This window comes from Struthio camelus, chromosome 4 (genome assembly GCF_040807025.1).
Source record: "Struthio camelus isolate bStrCam1 chromosome 4, bStrCam1.hap1, whole genome shotgun sequence".
Taxonomy (NCBI): domain Eukaryota; kingdom Metazoa; phylum Chordata; class Aves; order Struthioniformes; family Struthionidae; genus Struthio; species Struthio camelus.
The window spans coordinates 72480267-72499243 of record NC_090945.1 but is presented as its reverse complement, the minus strand read 5'-3'; the positions used below and the strand labels follow the sequence as shown (position 1 = coordinate 72499243).

Genomic DNA, 18977 nt, shown 5'->3' with positions numbered 1-18977 from the left:
CATTAATTTTGCTGAAAATATGCTAATTTACACCGGCCAAAACTTTGCTGCTTTTGCATGCTGGCTTTGCTCTCGCATCTTGAAAAAGAATAATTCTACAGAGAAAGTAGACTTCCTTTTATGTAAACTGATAGCTATCCTTAATAGGCTAATATTAATTAGTTGCATCTTCGAGCAATTTGCTGAAACAGAACCACAGCCTCACAGGACTGAGGAAAAAGGAGAGGGACAAAGGGGAGAGCGCAAATAAAAAGAGCATTTTAAAATAAAAGAGTGAGCTGGAATCAAGCAATAAGCATCTCCCACCCAGGACGGGAGACTTAATAGTAATGAGAATTTTCACAAAACACCTCACCTTTAAAGGTGTATGTATGCTTAAAATCAATTAATCAAGAAATCAAAGTGTACTGTGTAAGCATTGATATGTATTCGAAGCACTTGAATCAGCCTTTTGACATTTACTACCCTTGTCTATAATAGACTAGCTTCCAAAAGCGAGACAAGGGATGTCTGCAGAAGCCACGCAATGAAAGACAGTGAAAGCTGTTTTAATTGGTGATGGTGTGTCAGGGGGCAGGGAACATCTGTCTTTTAACAAAAGGGTAAACTGAATCACACCATTAGCCTTCCGGGGATCCAAATCTGGTAAGTGAGGACGAAGGTAAAGGGACAGAATAGGAGAGTTGGTCAGATAAAAATAAAAGGGTTGGGGCAGCTGGAGTCACTCCTTTCCAAAGCAGCTGAATGTGGATGGACACAGAAAGACAAGCTCCTCTCGCTTTTGAGCTCTTTACCACTAGTGCTGGCTGTCAGAAGGGGGTTTCAGGTTTCACCGAAAGAGGGTTGCTGCGTACGTTTCAAAGATTCGTCTCCAGATGAAAATTATTTCCAAGCGCCAGCCTGAATAAACCTCGGCTTCATTTACTCAGAGTAATGATGACATCCAGTGGCCACCAAGTTAATCCCAGCCTACGACAGCAAGAGAACCTCATTCATCGGAATAGATTTTCCTCTTTCCATAAAGGGATATGTTAGCCTGTTCTTTCACCTAGCAACCTGTAAGTGTGACTATATTACAAGAAGCACTGAAATCATTGGCCAGAGCCTTTGTGTGCAGGCTCTTGTAAAGATTGTAAGCCCTTTGCAATTCCATCTCAAGTCAAAGAATTATAAATGAATATGCAAAAACTCCAAGTGCTTTTGTTGTAGCTAAAGAAACAGGAAAGCAGTACAAATCACAAAAGAAAAGTACGTCAAGAAACGGAGGTAAGGTGGGAAAACACACATATGCACGCACGTACAAGCCACTCTAGCTGTTAAAAGTGTTTGCCACATCTACCAAACTCAGTCACACATACGCACTTTTTAAAGGCATGGAAGAAAGCACTTTTCAAAGTGCTTCTAAACAAAACACAATGGTTCCATTTTTGTAAAGAACTCCATCAAAATACATGCCTGCATTCTTTCATAGAATAAAATAGCTCTTAAATACTTACTTTCCCAAATATTTCCGGAAGCCCCAACACTTGCCCAGTGAAAACACCAATACAGATGAAAATTGCTGTGACCTGACCCAATGAACCACGGATTTCCTTGGGAGATATTTCACTCAAATACATGGGAAGGGCACTCAGAGAAATGCCTGTGAAGGAAGGAAACAAGAAAATAAATCGAGATGAACTGACTTTTCATTGTGTCTCTTGAGAGGAGTCTGAGTAGTAATCTGCTCACAAAAGTAGCATAAAAACCTGCAAAGAATAGAACTAAATGCATCCTCTGATAATAAGAATTAGTTTCTCTGCAGGTCTAATTACTCTCGCACCATTTAATAACCATCAGATTGATTATCTATATTACAGAGCTACAGAGACGTGTGTGGGCTGCTATTTGAAAAGAAGCAGTAAAGGTTGCTCAGAGAGGAGAATCACCAGGAGAGTGGATTTTACATTTTAAATTTGTTTATCTCAAAGTAAGCGAAATCAAGTCAGCATGGGTACAGGTAAGAAAAAAAAAAGCACTTAGCAGTGGTCAAGCACACACAGCAGACAGTATCAAAGGAAACATTTTTACTGTATAGTATACTGAGTATCAGCAGATGTTCCTCTCAATACAGTTACAGCTGTGATGAACTTGTAACAGCAGGCACAAAATAAGGGAGAATGCAGTTCAAAACCAGAAGATAAAAAAAGATTTATGACCCTGGTTGAGCACACTGACAATATTTACAAAGATCCACACATTTAGCAATCTGGCGCTAAACTGAGAAAAAAGTTTGCAGCCAACACCAAAATTATCCACAGGCTGCATGCACACTGTGAAAGACAACTGCCTTCAAGCAGTTGCAGTTTGTGCTCACGAGCAAGACAGTCAAAGCTTCCACCAGCTTGATGCAAAGGCCAAAGCATGTTCGATGCTTTACATTCAAAGAATTAAACTGAGAGGCTAAAACTGTCTTAATTCACCTAGAAGTCTGCACCAGATTGAGTAAATATTTCTCACCATTCAGTGATCAGTGAAATTACTCAGAATTTTAGAGTACACCGCTCAATGCAGGATTTTTCTGGTGCGGTAACAATTCCATAATTGACTTTAACACTGAGAAAATGATGTTGCTAGAAGTGAATTTCAGTGCTCCATACCTTCAACTTAATCCTGCTGGTACTAGCTTATGATCCAACAATTCCTAAACGCAAAACAGCAAGCAGCTTTAATCAACAGACCCCACACTCCTAGCAAAAGGATTCCTACTGCATGAAGACAAGACATGTTCTAGGGGCAGTGGGAGGAAAGGAGAAGGAACAAAGGGGACAGACTGTTGCGGCTAGTATCCATTTGAGTGTCTTCACCAAAAGTCAGATCCTCTGATCTTTGTTCTGCTGCTTTGTCCCACTGAAATCAGTGTGGCTAATCCCTGACACGCTGCTTTAATATAAGGAAAGACCTCAGCGGGGGAGAGAAGGAAGATTATGCACATCACAAACGTTACATGTAGGTACACAACAATAAAAGCTTACCTGCATCAACACCCATTATAACGCGGCCCAGTATAAGCATTTCAAATGACCCTGCTAACGAAGAGAGGGACATCAACAGTGCAGCCACAACTGCAAATACGTTATTGAGCAGCAACGTACGTTTCCTGAAAGGAGAAGATATTTTACATAGGTACCACAATCAAGATAATTAAACCCTAGTCATACTCAAACACTAGGCTATCAGTCTTAAATATCCATAAATAAAACCAAGTACCACCTAACAAACACTGCCTCCTACCTGTGGGATAGAGTTCCGAAATACAACACTATATCCAAATATCCACTATATCAATATTGTTCCAAACCTATATTAAATACAGGGAGCAAACCTATATTACCTCTTTAAAATAAACAACATCATAATCAAAAGATTTGTACTTCAAAGGCACCGCAATTAGCCATGTTATCTATCCCAAAAATGCAAGAGCCATACTTGAGATTTCACAGAGGTATATAAATACACACACTTCAGGTAAATGTGCATGTGTAGGAAACAGAATATACTTTAAGTAGCAATAAAGTGACACAATTGTAGGTATGTTAATGATACATACAGTTTCTATCATTTGGAGATCTTTCAAACACTGACATATTTAAACTGTTATAATTTGTCTTTAAACCCATAGTAAAATACATACATTGCTGAAAATTACTACTTGTAGAGCTAGAAAAAAACACTTGGGAATCACATGAGTGATAAAAATCAACCTCTTTTCGAAAACTGTTGAAAGTAATCAAAATACTGATTTACATCTTCCTGTTTTTTCCCAATTTCTAAATTATTTCATTCAAAAGCTGTTAAATAAAGGGTGAAAAAAATCTTTCAAAACTGTTCTTTATGAAAAATTACTTCAGAAAATACATTACAACAATCAACATGAAAAATAAATTTTAATTTTTTTCAAAACAGCTCAGTTTCTCAACCACACTATATCGGCCACTTCATTTTTTACAGTTTTCATCTTACAGAACTCATTTCTTCTCAAGTTTGAGGGACTCATTATTTCAACAGTGACTTATAAGTCTGGTAACTTCTGCAGAAAGAAATACTTCTTAAAGAAAACATACATCCGATTTCACGGGCCTTCGACATGCACACATTGCACTGAGATGTACAAGGTCAGATTTTGCTGAACACATGGAAGAAAACTGGTTAAGACCTACGATTAAAAGCTCTGCTGCAATTACTCTCTATTGAAAGATTAAATAGAAAACCTGCCCAGAGCTCCAAGACTCACTGCTACCTAGTACACATCCTGCTGCCTCTCCACAAATATGGGTTTAAGTGGCTTTTTGCTAAATTACAGCCTGCAGGGAAACGACTGGAGAACCCATTATCATCAGGCTCAGCCTTGCGAGTGACTGAAAGTTTCTGATGGCTCCTGGGCAGCCCAGGTTGGAGACCTGCTGGCAGAGGTCTCCCTGCAGCACAGCCACAGCCACCCTCTGCACTGCCTAGAGACTGACAGATGACAAAATACCATAATTTTCACAATTACGGGATAAGAGAAGGGTCTTACCCTACATTTTCCACCGATAAGTCACCTCACTTAACTGTATGTGATAAAGCTCTATTAGTTTCTGCAGTTACTTAATTAGGCACGGTCTAATTTTGCTTCTCAAGGTGCAACTCGATAGCGAAGCCTCCCCTCCCTCACACAACAGCATACGAAGGAATCAATTGATTTGAAAGCAAAATTTAGCTGAAGATCTGGACAAACCTCAATGACGATATAAATTACGAGGAACCCATTAACTTTGATGGTAACTGACACAGGCTGAGAACATACCACTTCTGTCAAAATACTAAAGTGTTATTAAATCAGCAAGCATTCTCAATGGCTTTTCCATCTCCATATTGCAATTTCCACGCAAGAGAACAGGTATGGCCAGAAGGCTCCCTGTGTAAAGGGGGGTAATAAATCAACCCAGGAGTCCGCAGTCTTCCCAAGTTGAACACACAGGTACCAAAAGGAAATCTCCCACCTATTGAATGAAGTTGTCCAATTTCTTACAATAGATCAACACATTTTTGAACAGGAAATATTTTTAATGCTTGTGTTTAATTACTTTTCCTGCTTTCTGGTGATTTTTTTCATTAATAAAAGGAAGATCAAATAAAATAGAGAAATAGCCCATTTAAAAAATATATATATATAATATAGCTATCAAGTGTGCTGACTTCACCTGTTAAGATAGATTTTTCAAACTGATACAATTTGAAAGAGCTAAAGGGAGATAAATAATGCAAAAAAATGGAAAAATGCATTCATTCAGGTCTAACAAGTGCTACAGATTCGTCTGAAGTGTTTACATTCTTCCTTTTTGGTTGGGAAAAAAAATACAAAAACCTACATTTCTGTAGATGAATTTGGCCAAGGGAAGGCCGCGTTCTACGCCACAAAGAACAGAAAAGCATAGCTGCACTAACCAAAATAAAAACAAAGGTATTCTGCCTATTTCAGTTTGGGAAAAAAAAAAAAGGAAATAAAACAAGAAAGTAACAGGCTCATTAAAGTGTTGTAATAAATAACATAAAGCATGTAAGTTTTCACTAATGAAAGAGACCTCAGATTGCCTTAAACTTGAATAGTGGTAACAACTTCTCAACCTGGCTTCCAGGAAAAAAAAGGTGTGTGCGTATGTGTAAATATATATATGTACACACACACACACGTAGATGTGCTTGTGTATACATACATATATATACACACACACACACACACACACACAAATATATATCAAAACCCCTCAAATTCCACACGTGGCCTCAGTTCAGTTCCAACCAGGCCATGCTACATTCAAAATTGCTACAATGACAAAAAGTAATGCTTTCCCGGACACATAGACTCAAAAGTAATTACTCTAGAAACATAGCGTATGAAAAGCAAACAACCCCCCCCCCCCCCAAACGCTGATCTATGACTCCGCTGTAAGTGACAGAAAGACACTTCGCTTCACAGAACATTGCAGCAGACACTTTCCCTTGGGAAACTCCAGACAAATCCCGTCGGATGACGGTGCTCGCCACACGTACAGTACTTCAATACAAACTTTGAAACTAACCTGCCTTAGGGAAAGGCACACACTAACATGCCAGACAGCTTAAATGGTTTCCTTAACACCCCAAATCCCAAACCGAGGGAACGATTGTCCAGATGTCATACAAGACGTATTAAAGTATAAATCCTACGCCTAGCTCTCGCATAGCGCATTTCGTTTTCCGATCCTGCTGAAGGTTATGGAGCACATCAGCGTCTTTTTGGGTAACTGGGTAAATAGAGGACAGGGAAGCGAAGAGGACTCGACCTAAAGCTAGCCTGCAAAACAGCATCAGAGCTAGGAAAGGGAGCCTGTGCTCAGGCTGCAGTCCAGACTCCCACATACTGCGCTGTCCCAGCTCACAGGCATGCAGTCAGTCAGTAGCTCTGAAGACAGCCCTGGGATGCCCCAAGTGGGACCAAAAAGATAGTCACTGCTTTGTTTTTAAATCATATTTAAATTAATCACCTGGTTCACTCCCAGCCACTTCTGCCGCAGCTTTTGCACCAAAAACACTGCATTAGCAACCACTTTAAAAGTGAAGCCTGTTCTTTCTACTCGAACCATCCCATATTTTCTCCAGCCAAAAGAAATAAAGCTTTGGGGAAGAAGTGCATGCATCCATTCCAACAGGAAGTTGCTTCCAAAAACTTCCAATAGTTTGAACACAGAGGATTTGTCACAAGCAGTTATATCCTAAGCCAAAGGATAAGTTTTGCAACCTGGTACTAAAAACTGGCTCTCTTGAGACTGGCTGGCTGTTCTCCTGCAGGAATGCAATTTCCAGTTCTGTACTCAATGGAAGACATCTTAAGGGAAGAGCTGTTTACTGAGTAGAAAAAACAATTTGTATTAGCGTCTCAGTCAAGACGGAGAATTTACCCATCAGCTACACAAAAATAGATCTAAATTTTAGAATTTTTTTTCCTTTTTTTAGATATTTTGGATACTGAGAACACTTGAGAATCTCTTCTTCAGAACTGTCCTTGGCTTTTTGCAAAGATTGCAGACAATTAATCTCTCGTGATTTCAAATTCATCACTTACTCTCATAGTATCAGCAGGCTCCAGGGAGCCCAGAACAGAGTCCTACCAGGTCTCAGCCCTGCACTGATTTTACTTAGGGATTGGAGTTAATAATCTGTTTATTTGTCTAAATTCTAAACTAGGAAAATAGTAGAATTATAATTTCTTCAAAAATATATTGTTGTCTCAAAATTCAGTAAAAAAGAAAGGATCTCTAGAAGCTCACCCTAGGGACCAAATACGATGCCTTTTGCAACAAGTGTAGTAAGGAAACTAGGGGTTTAAATAAATAGCTGTCAAAGTCACTAATGGGATGAATACTGATCACCACTTCAAGTATAGTAGCTCACTTCCGAATAAAGGAAGTGGTAGCATTACTAAAATAATCCAGATAAGTTCCTTTAATCTCTTCAGACTCAAAATGGTTCATCAGGTTAGATGTAAAGCCTTATCCCTCAACTGCAAGCTCCTCTCTAGCAGTGGCCTCGGCAGCCCTCAGTGCACAGCACTCGCTGTTCATGATCTGCAAAAGCAGCTGCTCTTCAGCAGCAGGAGAGAATGTAAATTATCAAGTGCCAAAGCCACACTGGAAAATGGGACTTCTGCTTATATGAATAAAGGTTCTTCTTGAAAATTTTACCCTGAACCTCTCTGGAAGTAAATAGGACCTAGGCATCTGGTAATGTAAATCAGTTTTGAAAGTTATGTTATTAATCTTACAGCACTATGATTCAAGAGTGCTCTTTTTAAAGTCATACATTATTTCTAACTAACACTTTTGAACCCCTTTCTTTCATTATTCTACCTCAGTGTTAGTGGAGCACTGCTTCACCATACCTACAATTCTCCAACTGACGCATGAACAGTTTTACAGTACAGCTATTTTATTGTTCTGTCAACACTTCTTAATGTGCTCTTTAGTTACTGTTCTGATATGTCAGCCTGGTTTCCTACACCAGACAAACACATTGCAACGTGAACAGCAAACTCAAGAATCACATTTTGATGAGCAGCCTTTACCCTGTGTCTGTCTGCAAGAGGTGCAATTCCTTCCAACCTCTAATCAAATACTCTTACACCATATCTGTAAGAGAGCTATTTTCATGATTTCACAGAGATAAAAATAAAAAACAGGGACAGAGCCACCAAAGCTTAAAAAACCCTGCCCTGGATATATAATCTGCACCCAGCAAAGTGGTATTCACACAAGTGACATCAGGCACCACTTTAACAAACTCGCACACAAAGCCATTCCACTCTTCACCAAAAATTCAAATCTTCTATGAACTCACTTTTTACTTCACTTTTTAAATGAAACACAGCACATTCAGTGACACTTTCAGGAATTAAGCAGTATGAGTCAGGAATAGTTTCATATATTCAAGAAGTGTGTAAAAGCCAAATTGATGAGTTGACAGAAGCCTGGAAAAGAAGTGACTATGAAAAATACTTAAGAACTGAAAATCAAGTGGTGAATTGATGAGACAGAATAAACTAATTTAGAGTGGATAACAGATTTACAGAGCAGGGAATAAAGATTTGCTGTAAGCATGAAACGGAAGAACCTGAAACTATGCTGTTTGAGGTGAAAAATGAAATGTGGGATGAGCTGAGGAATATCTGAAGATAATGTGGGGAAAAAAAAATCTAAACAGAGGATTCGAGGGAGATGACAATTAGACTTAAGGGAGAGCAAATTATAAAGTAAGTGGTGGAAAAAGTCAGAGTACAGAATACAAGCAAGAACAGAGGATGTGGATGCCTATATATTTGAGCCTTTGTGATGACTTTACTCAGTAATTTAACTGAACATAAATTATCCAATAATAAAAAACTTACAATTAAATCAATGCCAAATGTGCAATGGGCAGTTAAAGTTCATGTTACAGTGTTGTTTTTTTTTTAAGCCCCTTCTAAGCATAGGAAAATTACAAACTCCATTCAAAGTTCTCTTTGGAAAATCATACAAAACAAAAATCTGACGGAAAATATCTAGTTGCTACCCACTGGGGAAAAGTAAACACACATCGACACAAACATCCCTAAAATACCACGATTTTCTATGTTTGAGATTTACCATTAGTCAAATATGGCATTGTATCGAGCAGGGAAGGAGCCACTAAGAACACGGAAGCAAGAAGCAAGAATTTCCCCCCAGTCTGCCTCTTCAAACTCTATTTTAATTTAACACAGAGAAGAAAAAACCCACCATTTTTATTACAAAAGGCAACAAATACTGTTGAGAAGTAAATGAGATATGTTGATAGTTTTATCTGTGTAGGGTGAGAAACTCAGCAGACTGATGGAACAAGAATTTGCCTATCCTTTATGAAATCTTTTTTATTTACGGCATTTTTCTTTTGCATTCTTGACTATTCAGCTTCCTTGGTCGTATCCTAACCCACTGCCAATTCAGAACAAATGGCTTCTGCAAACTCAAATGATGCATATTAAGGTCAGAGGTACTAATTTTACTCTTGGAAATTTAGAACTCTTAGAAATTAGTGTTTATAATCTGAAAATGTTCAGATTTGCAATCTAGTAGAGCTCTTCAGAGTTTTGTGGGTCTCTTTAGAGAGACCAAAGTAAAGAACCGCTTTAGAAAGTAATTTCCAACACACTTACCGTCCAAAGAACTTCACAATTGGGGTAGCAATAATGGCACCCACAAGGCCACCAATGGCAAAAATAGAGACAGTTATAGACCAGAGGAGTGTTAGTGTGCTTTCATCCATCGAGAAGCCATATCTTCTTTGCCAGGTTTCATTGTAAAACTTCTTGATGTACTGGAAATGAATACATAATAATACTTGTAAAAAAAAAAAACAAAACTCTTTAAGAACACAATTGATAGAAATAAAACAAGAGGCAGGAGGTTGCTTGCAGAAATCACCCCTCCACACCCCCACTCTAAAAAGCAGAGCCTCACCTCTAGAGGCAACTCTAATGCAGATTACCCAAACCTGTCAAAGCATACATACTTTTAACCACCAGTCAGTCAAAAACAAGGTGGAAGAAAACACAGGTAGACAGGAACGAAGAAGAGGCTTATAAAGAGAGACTCCTGTAAAGCAGCGGTAATACAATTTAGGTTTTCAGTACAACGTTAACAACGGTTGCGGTAGCCCTCGTGTGTATACACATATAAACGTTTCAGCCTGAATAAGGATTAAGGCACAGGACAGGGCCACTCGAGCTTGACAGTCATTGCACCTCAGCTGCACTTCACGGACCAGCCACATATGTACACTTAACCTGAAGCAAGTGAGGTGCTAGACTAATGCTTTTTGGGGCATGCTATGCAAAACTGTAATGCCTGGAATTTGCCATAACTTACAAAAAGAGAACAGGCACATATGCTTAAATGCTAACTGCTCTAAGTTAATCCACTTGCTGAATTACTCACTAATGGTTCAGCAGCCCCCTCTGTTAAGTACAAGTTGTTTTACTGCTTGTTCCACAGATCTACAGCAACAATAGTTTTGAAATAAAGAAATCCTTAGATGGAAGGAAAGAAAAAGGCCCTGGCAGCAGGTAGAGGCAAAAACGTCTTGAACAGATTGGTGACGAGGCAGAAACTGGCGACCCAGAAGTAAAGAAGGCAGCTGCCACCAACGCCTACCAGAGGGCAACAAAACCATCACGAAGAGATGAGTTAGAGGCTTGACTTATAGGACAAAGCATCAGAAGCCGTATGTTACATGTATTTTGAGGGAATTTAAAATGAAGACTCTCTGCACATATTTGTACACGCACCTTCTGCAACACAAGTCGTCTTCAGCATTTCTCCCATCTACTGACCCTTATTTGGCCTCACTGCCCTTCTGCTGCTCAAGCAAATCTGTGCCAACACACATACGCAGAAAACACCCCAGTGATGAGCTACCACAGAAAATGAGCACTTTCACAGAGGATTTCTTCAAATACTTGCTCAAAGACAGAAATTAAGACCTTCATAGGCAGCAGCTCTCTGCGTATAAGCCAGCTTTGTGAAGCAAAGGGGCGAGTTCAGTGTCCCCACCTCAGGCTCACTCCCCATGTAAGACGGCCTGCAAAAAACCCACCCTCCTGGGACTGCCAAGGGGCAGAAGGCAGCAGAGCCCACCTCCAGCAGCAGGACAATGCCTCAAGTCTCAGTCCAGTCCCAGAACTGCAATGATTGGCAGATATATGTAGATAATAAAACAGATGTTGGACTCATTAAAGGAATATGTAGTTATAAAGTATTTATAAGCATCTAGGAAAATAACTTAAGCCTTTTGCCTTACAACACAAACACCCGACGGAGCATAATAGATGAAATGCATTTTCTATCTTTGCACCAAAAAGAAATATGTCTGTTCCAGTGCATGAAAACTGCACTAAAACAGAAGCTGTAAAATGAGACCAGGAATTTGATGCCAGTAGTGAAGCAATCTATCTTCTGGCATTTCTACCACTTTACATATGAATCCATTCCGGTTCATATATAACTTAAGGAATTTGATCAAAAATTTTAAAAGTTGCTTTAGAAGTTACAGAAGTAGAAATCCTTTCAGTAAAAGCCTACATAATGCCCGTCATGAAGCAACAGACATTTAACTTATTTCTATTTTATGTTTCAGTCCAGATCTCAAATCTGTTTGAAAATAAATGCATTTTACTAGTCCTCCCCTCCAAAAGGGACAATATTTAAAAAATGAGTGTTTTTATAGCAAATTATTTAATTAAATTTAGAGTGAACTGAAAACAATTGGGAGTTCATGGATGGAGGGAAGAAGGGAGGTTATGTCTACACTTATGTCATATTTATGATACTGCAGCATCTGGCTGCCATACAAAATCAAGGCCTCACTAAGCCAAGCAATAAAAGATAACATTTGTGCCTCAAAGAATTTACAGCCAAAAAAATATCTGTTAGAGGAGGGAAGCAAGAGCTAACAGCTGTTGGTTTCATACTGATTGGGGGAAAAAACACATTATCAGTCCAAAGGAGCTGGCTTGGACACACTGTTAGAGAATCACAAGTCACTTTTATAAATACGTTCCATTTTCTCCCCTTCAAATTTACGTAAGCTGCTTTCTGAATGAAGTGCAGGCTGCTAAACAAGGCAAGCAGTTTCTTTTTCAGTAATGAAAGGTGTATTAAACATGAAATCAGACACCTAAGATCCAGATACAAGTCATTCTACAAAACAAGCTGCCTCCCTTAAGAAATGAAAACTTGAGACTTGGGATAGCTGGAGAATTAGAAGACAGGAAAAACCAAGATCTACACTTTTTGGCCATGGCATCTTCATTTCCTTAGGAGCCTTCAGTAAGGGCCCTTCCAGAGTATCTTTGGAAAGCCCAAGCGCCCCCTGAATCTTTAGGGAACTCCAAAAGATTCCTGAGGCATGACGATTCTCCATCACAAAAGCCATGTCGACTTTTCCCCAACTTCTCACTGTTCTACTATAGTTTCTGTTACGTTCTCAGGTACAAATATTTAATCATTGGCTTGCATCTTCCAACTTTTCCCCTCCAAAACACATTTTTTTTAAGTCACTTTATCCATTTCAATTCCTTTGCAGCTGAGGCCATTTAAAAGAAGGTGAACTGTGATACATGGCCTGTACCTTGAGTTATTTCATCAGTCCTTTGCCAAAATACCTTAGTATTTGTTCAACTCGTTCTAAAGTTATCAGTAATTTTATTTCATATCCTTTCTGATACTTCTCATGGTGTCTCCAATGCATGCCACATAAAAAGGGTTCCAGTATGGGAATCTCCCCAAACTTTTCCAATGCAAAGCACTAATTTACTTTCTTGTTGTTATCTTCTGAACATCCCTTTTTAGCTTGTTCTATTGGCCCTACATCTTAAAGCCCTCTGTTTGAAATCGAAATTATTATTTTTTAAGCCTTCTCAAAGTCTATCCCCAAACTCCAGGGCCAGCTCACGGTTTTAGCATTTAATACGTCAGATTTTACATTCTTTTTCTACTTTCCTCATGAGAGTACAACCAAAATTTTTGGAGGATGTCTTCTGCCTTCTAACAACTTCCCTCACCCTGAGGTTTAATCATGCCAGAGTTTCTTCATCTGTCTAAAATTTAAAGATGTCATACCTCTAGTATGACATGTTCACATAGTGTCTATATCCTCTGCAAAGATGTTGCCTATTTAGTTTCTTTTTAGTCGAGCTTCTTTATTTTTATGCAGTTCCCCTTTAGAAATGAGGCCAAGGTACGATGCCATCTTGGGGGCTCGATGTTCCTTACAGAGCTGTAACTGCCTCACGATTGCTACTGCACTCTCGTGCAACATCCTGAACTGTTTTACATCCCTGCTCCCAGACAAGCTCTACTGTATCTAAAAGTTTAATCCTGGCACCATTCCCTGGTGTCTTCTCAGATTTCCTCCATCATGTCATTGTTACTAAATTATCCTGGGACAGCAGTCAGTGGTATAAACCTACCACCATACGTTCCCTCTTTAGGCCAGGGATTTCAAACCTTAAACATTCCAGCCTTGTATATGTAGACTATTTAATTTGAGGATTTCATTCAGTTTGAAGCATCGCTTCTCCACATGCAAAGTACATAACAAAGGTGAAGGTAGAACATCCCGCATACTGTCTTCCTTCTGTCAAGTTTCTGGCATTGTGCCCTGAATTAAAAGGAAGACAGGGATATCTTATTTCTCCCATCCTATTTTATATGCCTCTGCACAAACAGACAGAAAAAAATGTGAAAAGGTGCGAGTAAACACAAAACCATATACAGAGTGAAACAGTTATGTCTTCTCTCATTGTATTTTTATTTAGTGGTTTGGGTTTTTTTTGAGGGGGGGTGGAGGGAAGGATAGATTGGAATATGTTTAGTATTGTTACATTGGTCAAAAGATTTGCATTCCTTAGCTAAGAAATTAATTATTTTCTTAATTGTTAAATTAGTCTAAATATCTTAAAACAAAAACAAAAAACAACCTGGAGCTAGAAAGTTCCATTTAGCACATTTTTAGAGAGAAAAAAATGTCAACTTGGTGCTTGTTCTATTTAAAAGAATTCCACAGTGAAGGTCCAAATGAATCTGCCATTAAGCCAAGTAGTACATCCTCTCTCTCTCTCTCTTTTATACTAATACTCAGATTAAATTTAGATTCAGACATCATCTTGTTTATTTGAAAATCATTTCTGATAGTAACCTCTTCTCTTTGCATCCATTTTTAGAACACTATTAGCATTTCTTGCTAATGCTAATGACTAAAAATAGTATGCAAATTATTTTCCCATTGTGTTATAACTAATCTGCTTGTAAAGTAGCTCTCAACAGAGCTTTGTTCACAAGGAGACACCAAATAACTGGAAGTATTCAAGATAAGAAAGTACAAACTAGAACACTCAGGAAGAACAGTTAAACATGCTGATATGCAGCTGCACATCACCTTTGTCTGGATTTCCATTACCAGCAAACGGGAATCTATTAGCACATATAGGTTTTGAGGAATTGCACTTGAAAATAAAAATGAAAAATACAAGATAAATCCAACACAACCTTTGGAGTCTACCGAATTTTGTGAAATCCTTTGGGATTTCAATCAGTTGTCTGAATAATGCTAAAAAGCACAAACCTTTTTTCTAAAATCCTATCCTCTAACCAAAGCCTATAAGGAATTGTGGCTGATTGGTGTCAATATCTCATATTCGCCGCCTTAGTTCATTAAGGTAGCAGTGCTAGGGATAGAAACACAAGGGAGCTTTCCTTAGCACTCCAAGTAATGTGCTTCAGGGGAGAGAAGAACCAGTCTCTAGAGAAGAAAAATGACCTTGAGTTTTGAGGGCCGCTCACACACAGTGATGATTATCCAATTGCCTCAAACAGCTATAACATCTCTGCAATCACTTTTCCAGAATCAAGTCTAAGGAATGTAGAAACACAAACTTGAGCAGGAGGAAAACAATAACTGTGTGGCAATAAGCAGCAGAGATTTCTCTTCCTGCACAAAGAACATCATTGTATTGTTGTTCCACAGACCTTGCTGAGAAGCAGTCCATATAATGAATTTAAAAATGTAGTTCAGGAAAAGGCAGCTTGTATTCTCTCAAACTTATATTCACCCAAAACATTTGTCTTGCTGTTGCCAAAGGTTCCCATACATGTTTGATAACTTCTGAAAATGCTTTACACTAGGCAGTCCCACTAGCCACACTTCACACCCCGCAGTTTTATAGACCCATGGTCTATAAAACGAACAAGCCAATAAAACCTGCTAATTCTAGATTTCTCATATGACCTAGCACTGCGCGAGCCTGTGATGGGTCATTGCTCTTTCTCCTAGGAAGATAAGGAGCAGAATGGGAATCGATCTCTTTCCCCCACTCTGCACCAGTTGAAGGAATCAAGACAGCTCCGTGCAGATCTTGTGCTGTTTACTTCTCCCTGGCAACAATGAGGAAGTTTGACTGACACTCTTACCTGACAAGATGACTTGCACTAAGGGTCACCACTGAGAACCGCATGGGAATTTCCTTCCCGTTTGATGAGCTGGCATAACTTTGAGCACAGAAAGGAAACGTCCACAAGAATTTACAATCGCAATTCTTTGGAGTTTCAGTCTGAAATGAACTTTCCCACACAGCTCAGTGATAACGTTCACTTCCAGTGTCCTGGAAACACCCCATTCTTTAGGCAACAGTAATTATCAAGCACTTTAAAAATACCTCTTACCGCCCCAAACAGGCCCTTCTCTAAGGCTCAATGATTCAAGACACTAGTAGGAATTGTGCTGAAGTAAAAAGGGGCAGAAGATATCCAGTAACCTACACAGAGATGCTCAGTACTACTAATGCAGGCTCTACATTGCACAGGATTAGAACAAGTTAGTTCAAGTTAATTGCCCTGTCAAGTTTCTAACTCACTCAGCGTACTACTTTCAAGGCATTACTGCATTCCCAATATAGACAGCGCCTTTATAAAAGCTTATCTATCTACAGCTAAAAGGAGCCTCCTTATGGTTTTCTCAATCATGTCACATCAGTATTCCCAAAGGGTCATCTTGTTGACACACAGCCACGCATAGGGGAAAAAATGATGGGGCAAAGGATCGTTTTCTTGTGCTGCAGAAAGCACAGTGTTGGTGCAGCTCCCCCTCTCCCCACTATGCATACGGACAGAGCCCAGATCCTCGCTTAACCTGGTCACTGCGGCTCAGGGAACACGGTCAGGCAAGTGGCCTGTGCTAAGCAGATGGACAGCATAGCTTAATCCTGGGGCTGAAAGATGGGACCAGAGACTACAGGGGCTTTCTGCTCTTGAATAAGGACAACCACATACTCCTTCTCAGTAGTGCCTATGAGTAAGACTACTCCTTAACCTCAACTAAGGTAAGGGACATTAACATGAATAAGGAAGACATTAAGTTCTCAATCACAACCACTGCAGCAACTCACTAGAACAGGGCAGATTTCACGCCTACCTGTCAATGGTATGACCAAAGCCATCAACATGGTGACTAGTTTCAGTGCAAAAGCCACAGTTAAGATTTCAATCAAAAATGGACAGTGCTGGAAGTGCTACACCCAGGATGCTTAGAATTTAGCATTAATTGCGATACGGTTGCATCTTTGACGTCTCCACCTGCACTTTTAGTGCCACTGTAATCTATTACATGATTCACATCTAATAATCTGCATGTTGCCAAGCGGCATTTCCTATTATCCTTTCTTTCTCTCACTCCTACAGAAAACGGCAGGAGAACTGTAACTACCAGTACAGTCCATTGGAAAAGAAAAAAAAAAAAAAAGATTTAGAAGTCAGATCACTCTCACTGCTATATTGACAGTACTGACTTTGTAGAGGAAGGAAACATATCATCAGTACAATCAATACCATTGCTCTTAGAAGTTCACTTTCTTCTAAGTCACGTTTCCCTCCTGATGACTGCAAGGGGAAGTGAACTGTCATAATACAATAAATCTGTCTGCCCTGTGTTATCGTTACAAAAGATATCGAGAACTTCAAGAAAATTCCCAGAAGCTACCAAGTAGGCAATTGTAACTTCCTACAGGGTGAGTTTGTTCATAATCTTCTTAGTTGTCAATTTATCAAACACAATACACATATGAAACAAATTTTAAAAATTCTTTCCTTATTTGTATAAATATTGCATCCATTTTTAATATAGCCAAGGTGTTCAGGTGGAAACCTAGTCACACATTTCAGTAACAAACTGCAATTAAAAAAGGAGCTAAAAAGAAAGATTCTTTCTTTGGAAATAATCTTTTTGGAAATATAACTTCAACAGTTAGGTGTCAAAATGTACTAATTACTTCTTTTTAAAAAGGTATTGCTTGCAGTTCCATTGAATTGCTTTCTGCTGCGCTTGATTGAATTAAGAGGCTCTCTGGATGGCCAGTGTAATCACAAAATATTTTGATTTTGATTTGCAGTACTAGATATTTTAATCAAATCCAAATAATGCAGGCTGATCTTACAGCACTCTGTTCCTCAAATGTGTTCCGCACTTTGCAGCCAACACATATTCAATGCAACAGTTTCACATGCCCGGCCAAACGAGGCATCACCATGTAATGCAGAAGGGGAGGCCCACTACTTAAGAGGAAGCCAGAGACATTATTTATAGTCTCCATAGTGTGGGAATGAAATGTTGTGCAACTCTCCAGAACAGAACAGCGTGAACAAAAGTTACCGAATATGTGCATAGCCACTGAATATTCAGTAATCAGAGAGACATTAAAAATACCTTATCATACAAAAAAAATATATAAGAAGATTTAGTGTTAGTCTAGGCTTAAGAAGAGCGAAAAAGAAATCATGCACACACACTCAGCTCAACAGCAGCGTTTAATCTCCTGTCAGATATTGAATTCATTTGAAAACCCCATAAGCAGCAGAAAGAATCTTTCTAGCAAACAATAGTTACAATAGTTTATTTAACCTCTTCTACCACATTAAGAGGATTATAAAATTTGAACGCTGAACAACGTAGACTATTTGAGCACAGACGCTCTCTACTGATATTAAATTCCCACTGTGTCTGTCCCACTTACCACTGCAGGAGCGTTCACTACAGAGAGGTTGTAACCATAAAGAAAGGATGACCCAAAAGCACCAGCTAAGGAAGCTGCAATAAGACTGCCAGACCAATCCTGAAAAAAAAAAAAGAAAAGAAAAGAAAAGCAATTGTTAGCATACCTCAGGTTTTAAAAACTCCTTGCATTAACTTGTATAGTTTCTGTACACAGATCTCCCTGCTAAAGGATACTGGCTTGAAATTTGTACTATTTCTGCAAGTCAAAAAATAGGAAATTTGAAGGGATAGAATCTCTATTAATATTTACAGAGGCATCAGAGAACATTTAAACTTCTTTCGGTTTCACAGATTTCTGAAGCAAGCACACCCCACGCCAAAAAGCAAAAAATGTTACAAAAGCATACTCTTGGCAAAGGAAACTGTTTGGCAACATACAATCAGTAAAAGAACCAAGCAATGACACGTATTTGATGCAACAGGCCTTTGGGTAGAGCTTACTTAGGAGAAAGCCTGCAAGACTCTACGTTCCTCAATTCTACAAGAATCACTGAAATTAAACGTTTGTGACCAAATAAATAAATAAAGTCATACCTACAAACTAGGTTTTGAAACCCAAACTTAAGTCTCCAGCACGATTTTGCAGCCACACAAACAGTTTGGTGGAGATGCCATTTGCCCTTTCCTTCCCACTGACACACCGGTAAGTCTTGAACAGCCCTTTTCAGCTCTCCTCCCTCTACCTCCTGTTCTGTTTTCAGATTTGCTATGACTTTTTGTGGGGGAAAGGGGGCATATTAACTGTTGAAAAGAGGGTAGGATTACTTAGACACTGGAATTTTAGTCAGCTGAATTGAAAGATT

At 39.0% G+C, this 18977-nt stretch overlaps 1 protein-coding gene across 13 annotated transcripts in view; it reads right to left on the bottom strand.

The window, feature by feature from the left end:
- The window catches only part of SLC2A9 (solute carrier family 2 member 9), a 146651-nt gene that overhangs the window by 80662 nt on the left and 47012 nt on the right, over positions 1 to 18977 (bottom strand). For all 13 annotated transcript variants that reach the window (XM_068943379.1, XM_068943380.1, XM_009686255.2 and 10 more), the window contains 4 exons: positions 18134 to 18232; positions 9728 to 9888; positions 3015 to 3139; positions 1497 to 1642 (listed from right to left, as the gene is read on the bottom strand). In XM_068943379.1, the coding sequence (XP_068799480.1) occupies positions 1497 to 1642; positions 3015 to 3139; positions 9728 to 9888; positions 18134 to 18232 (531 nt within the window). The remainder of the gene's footprint in view (positions 1 to 1496; positions 1643 to 3014; positions 3140 to 9727; positions 9889 to 18133; positions 18233 to 18977) is intronic.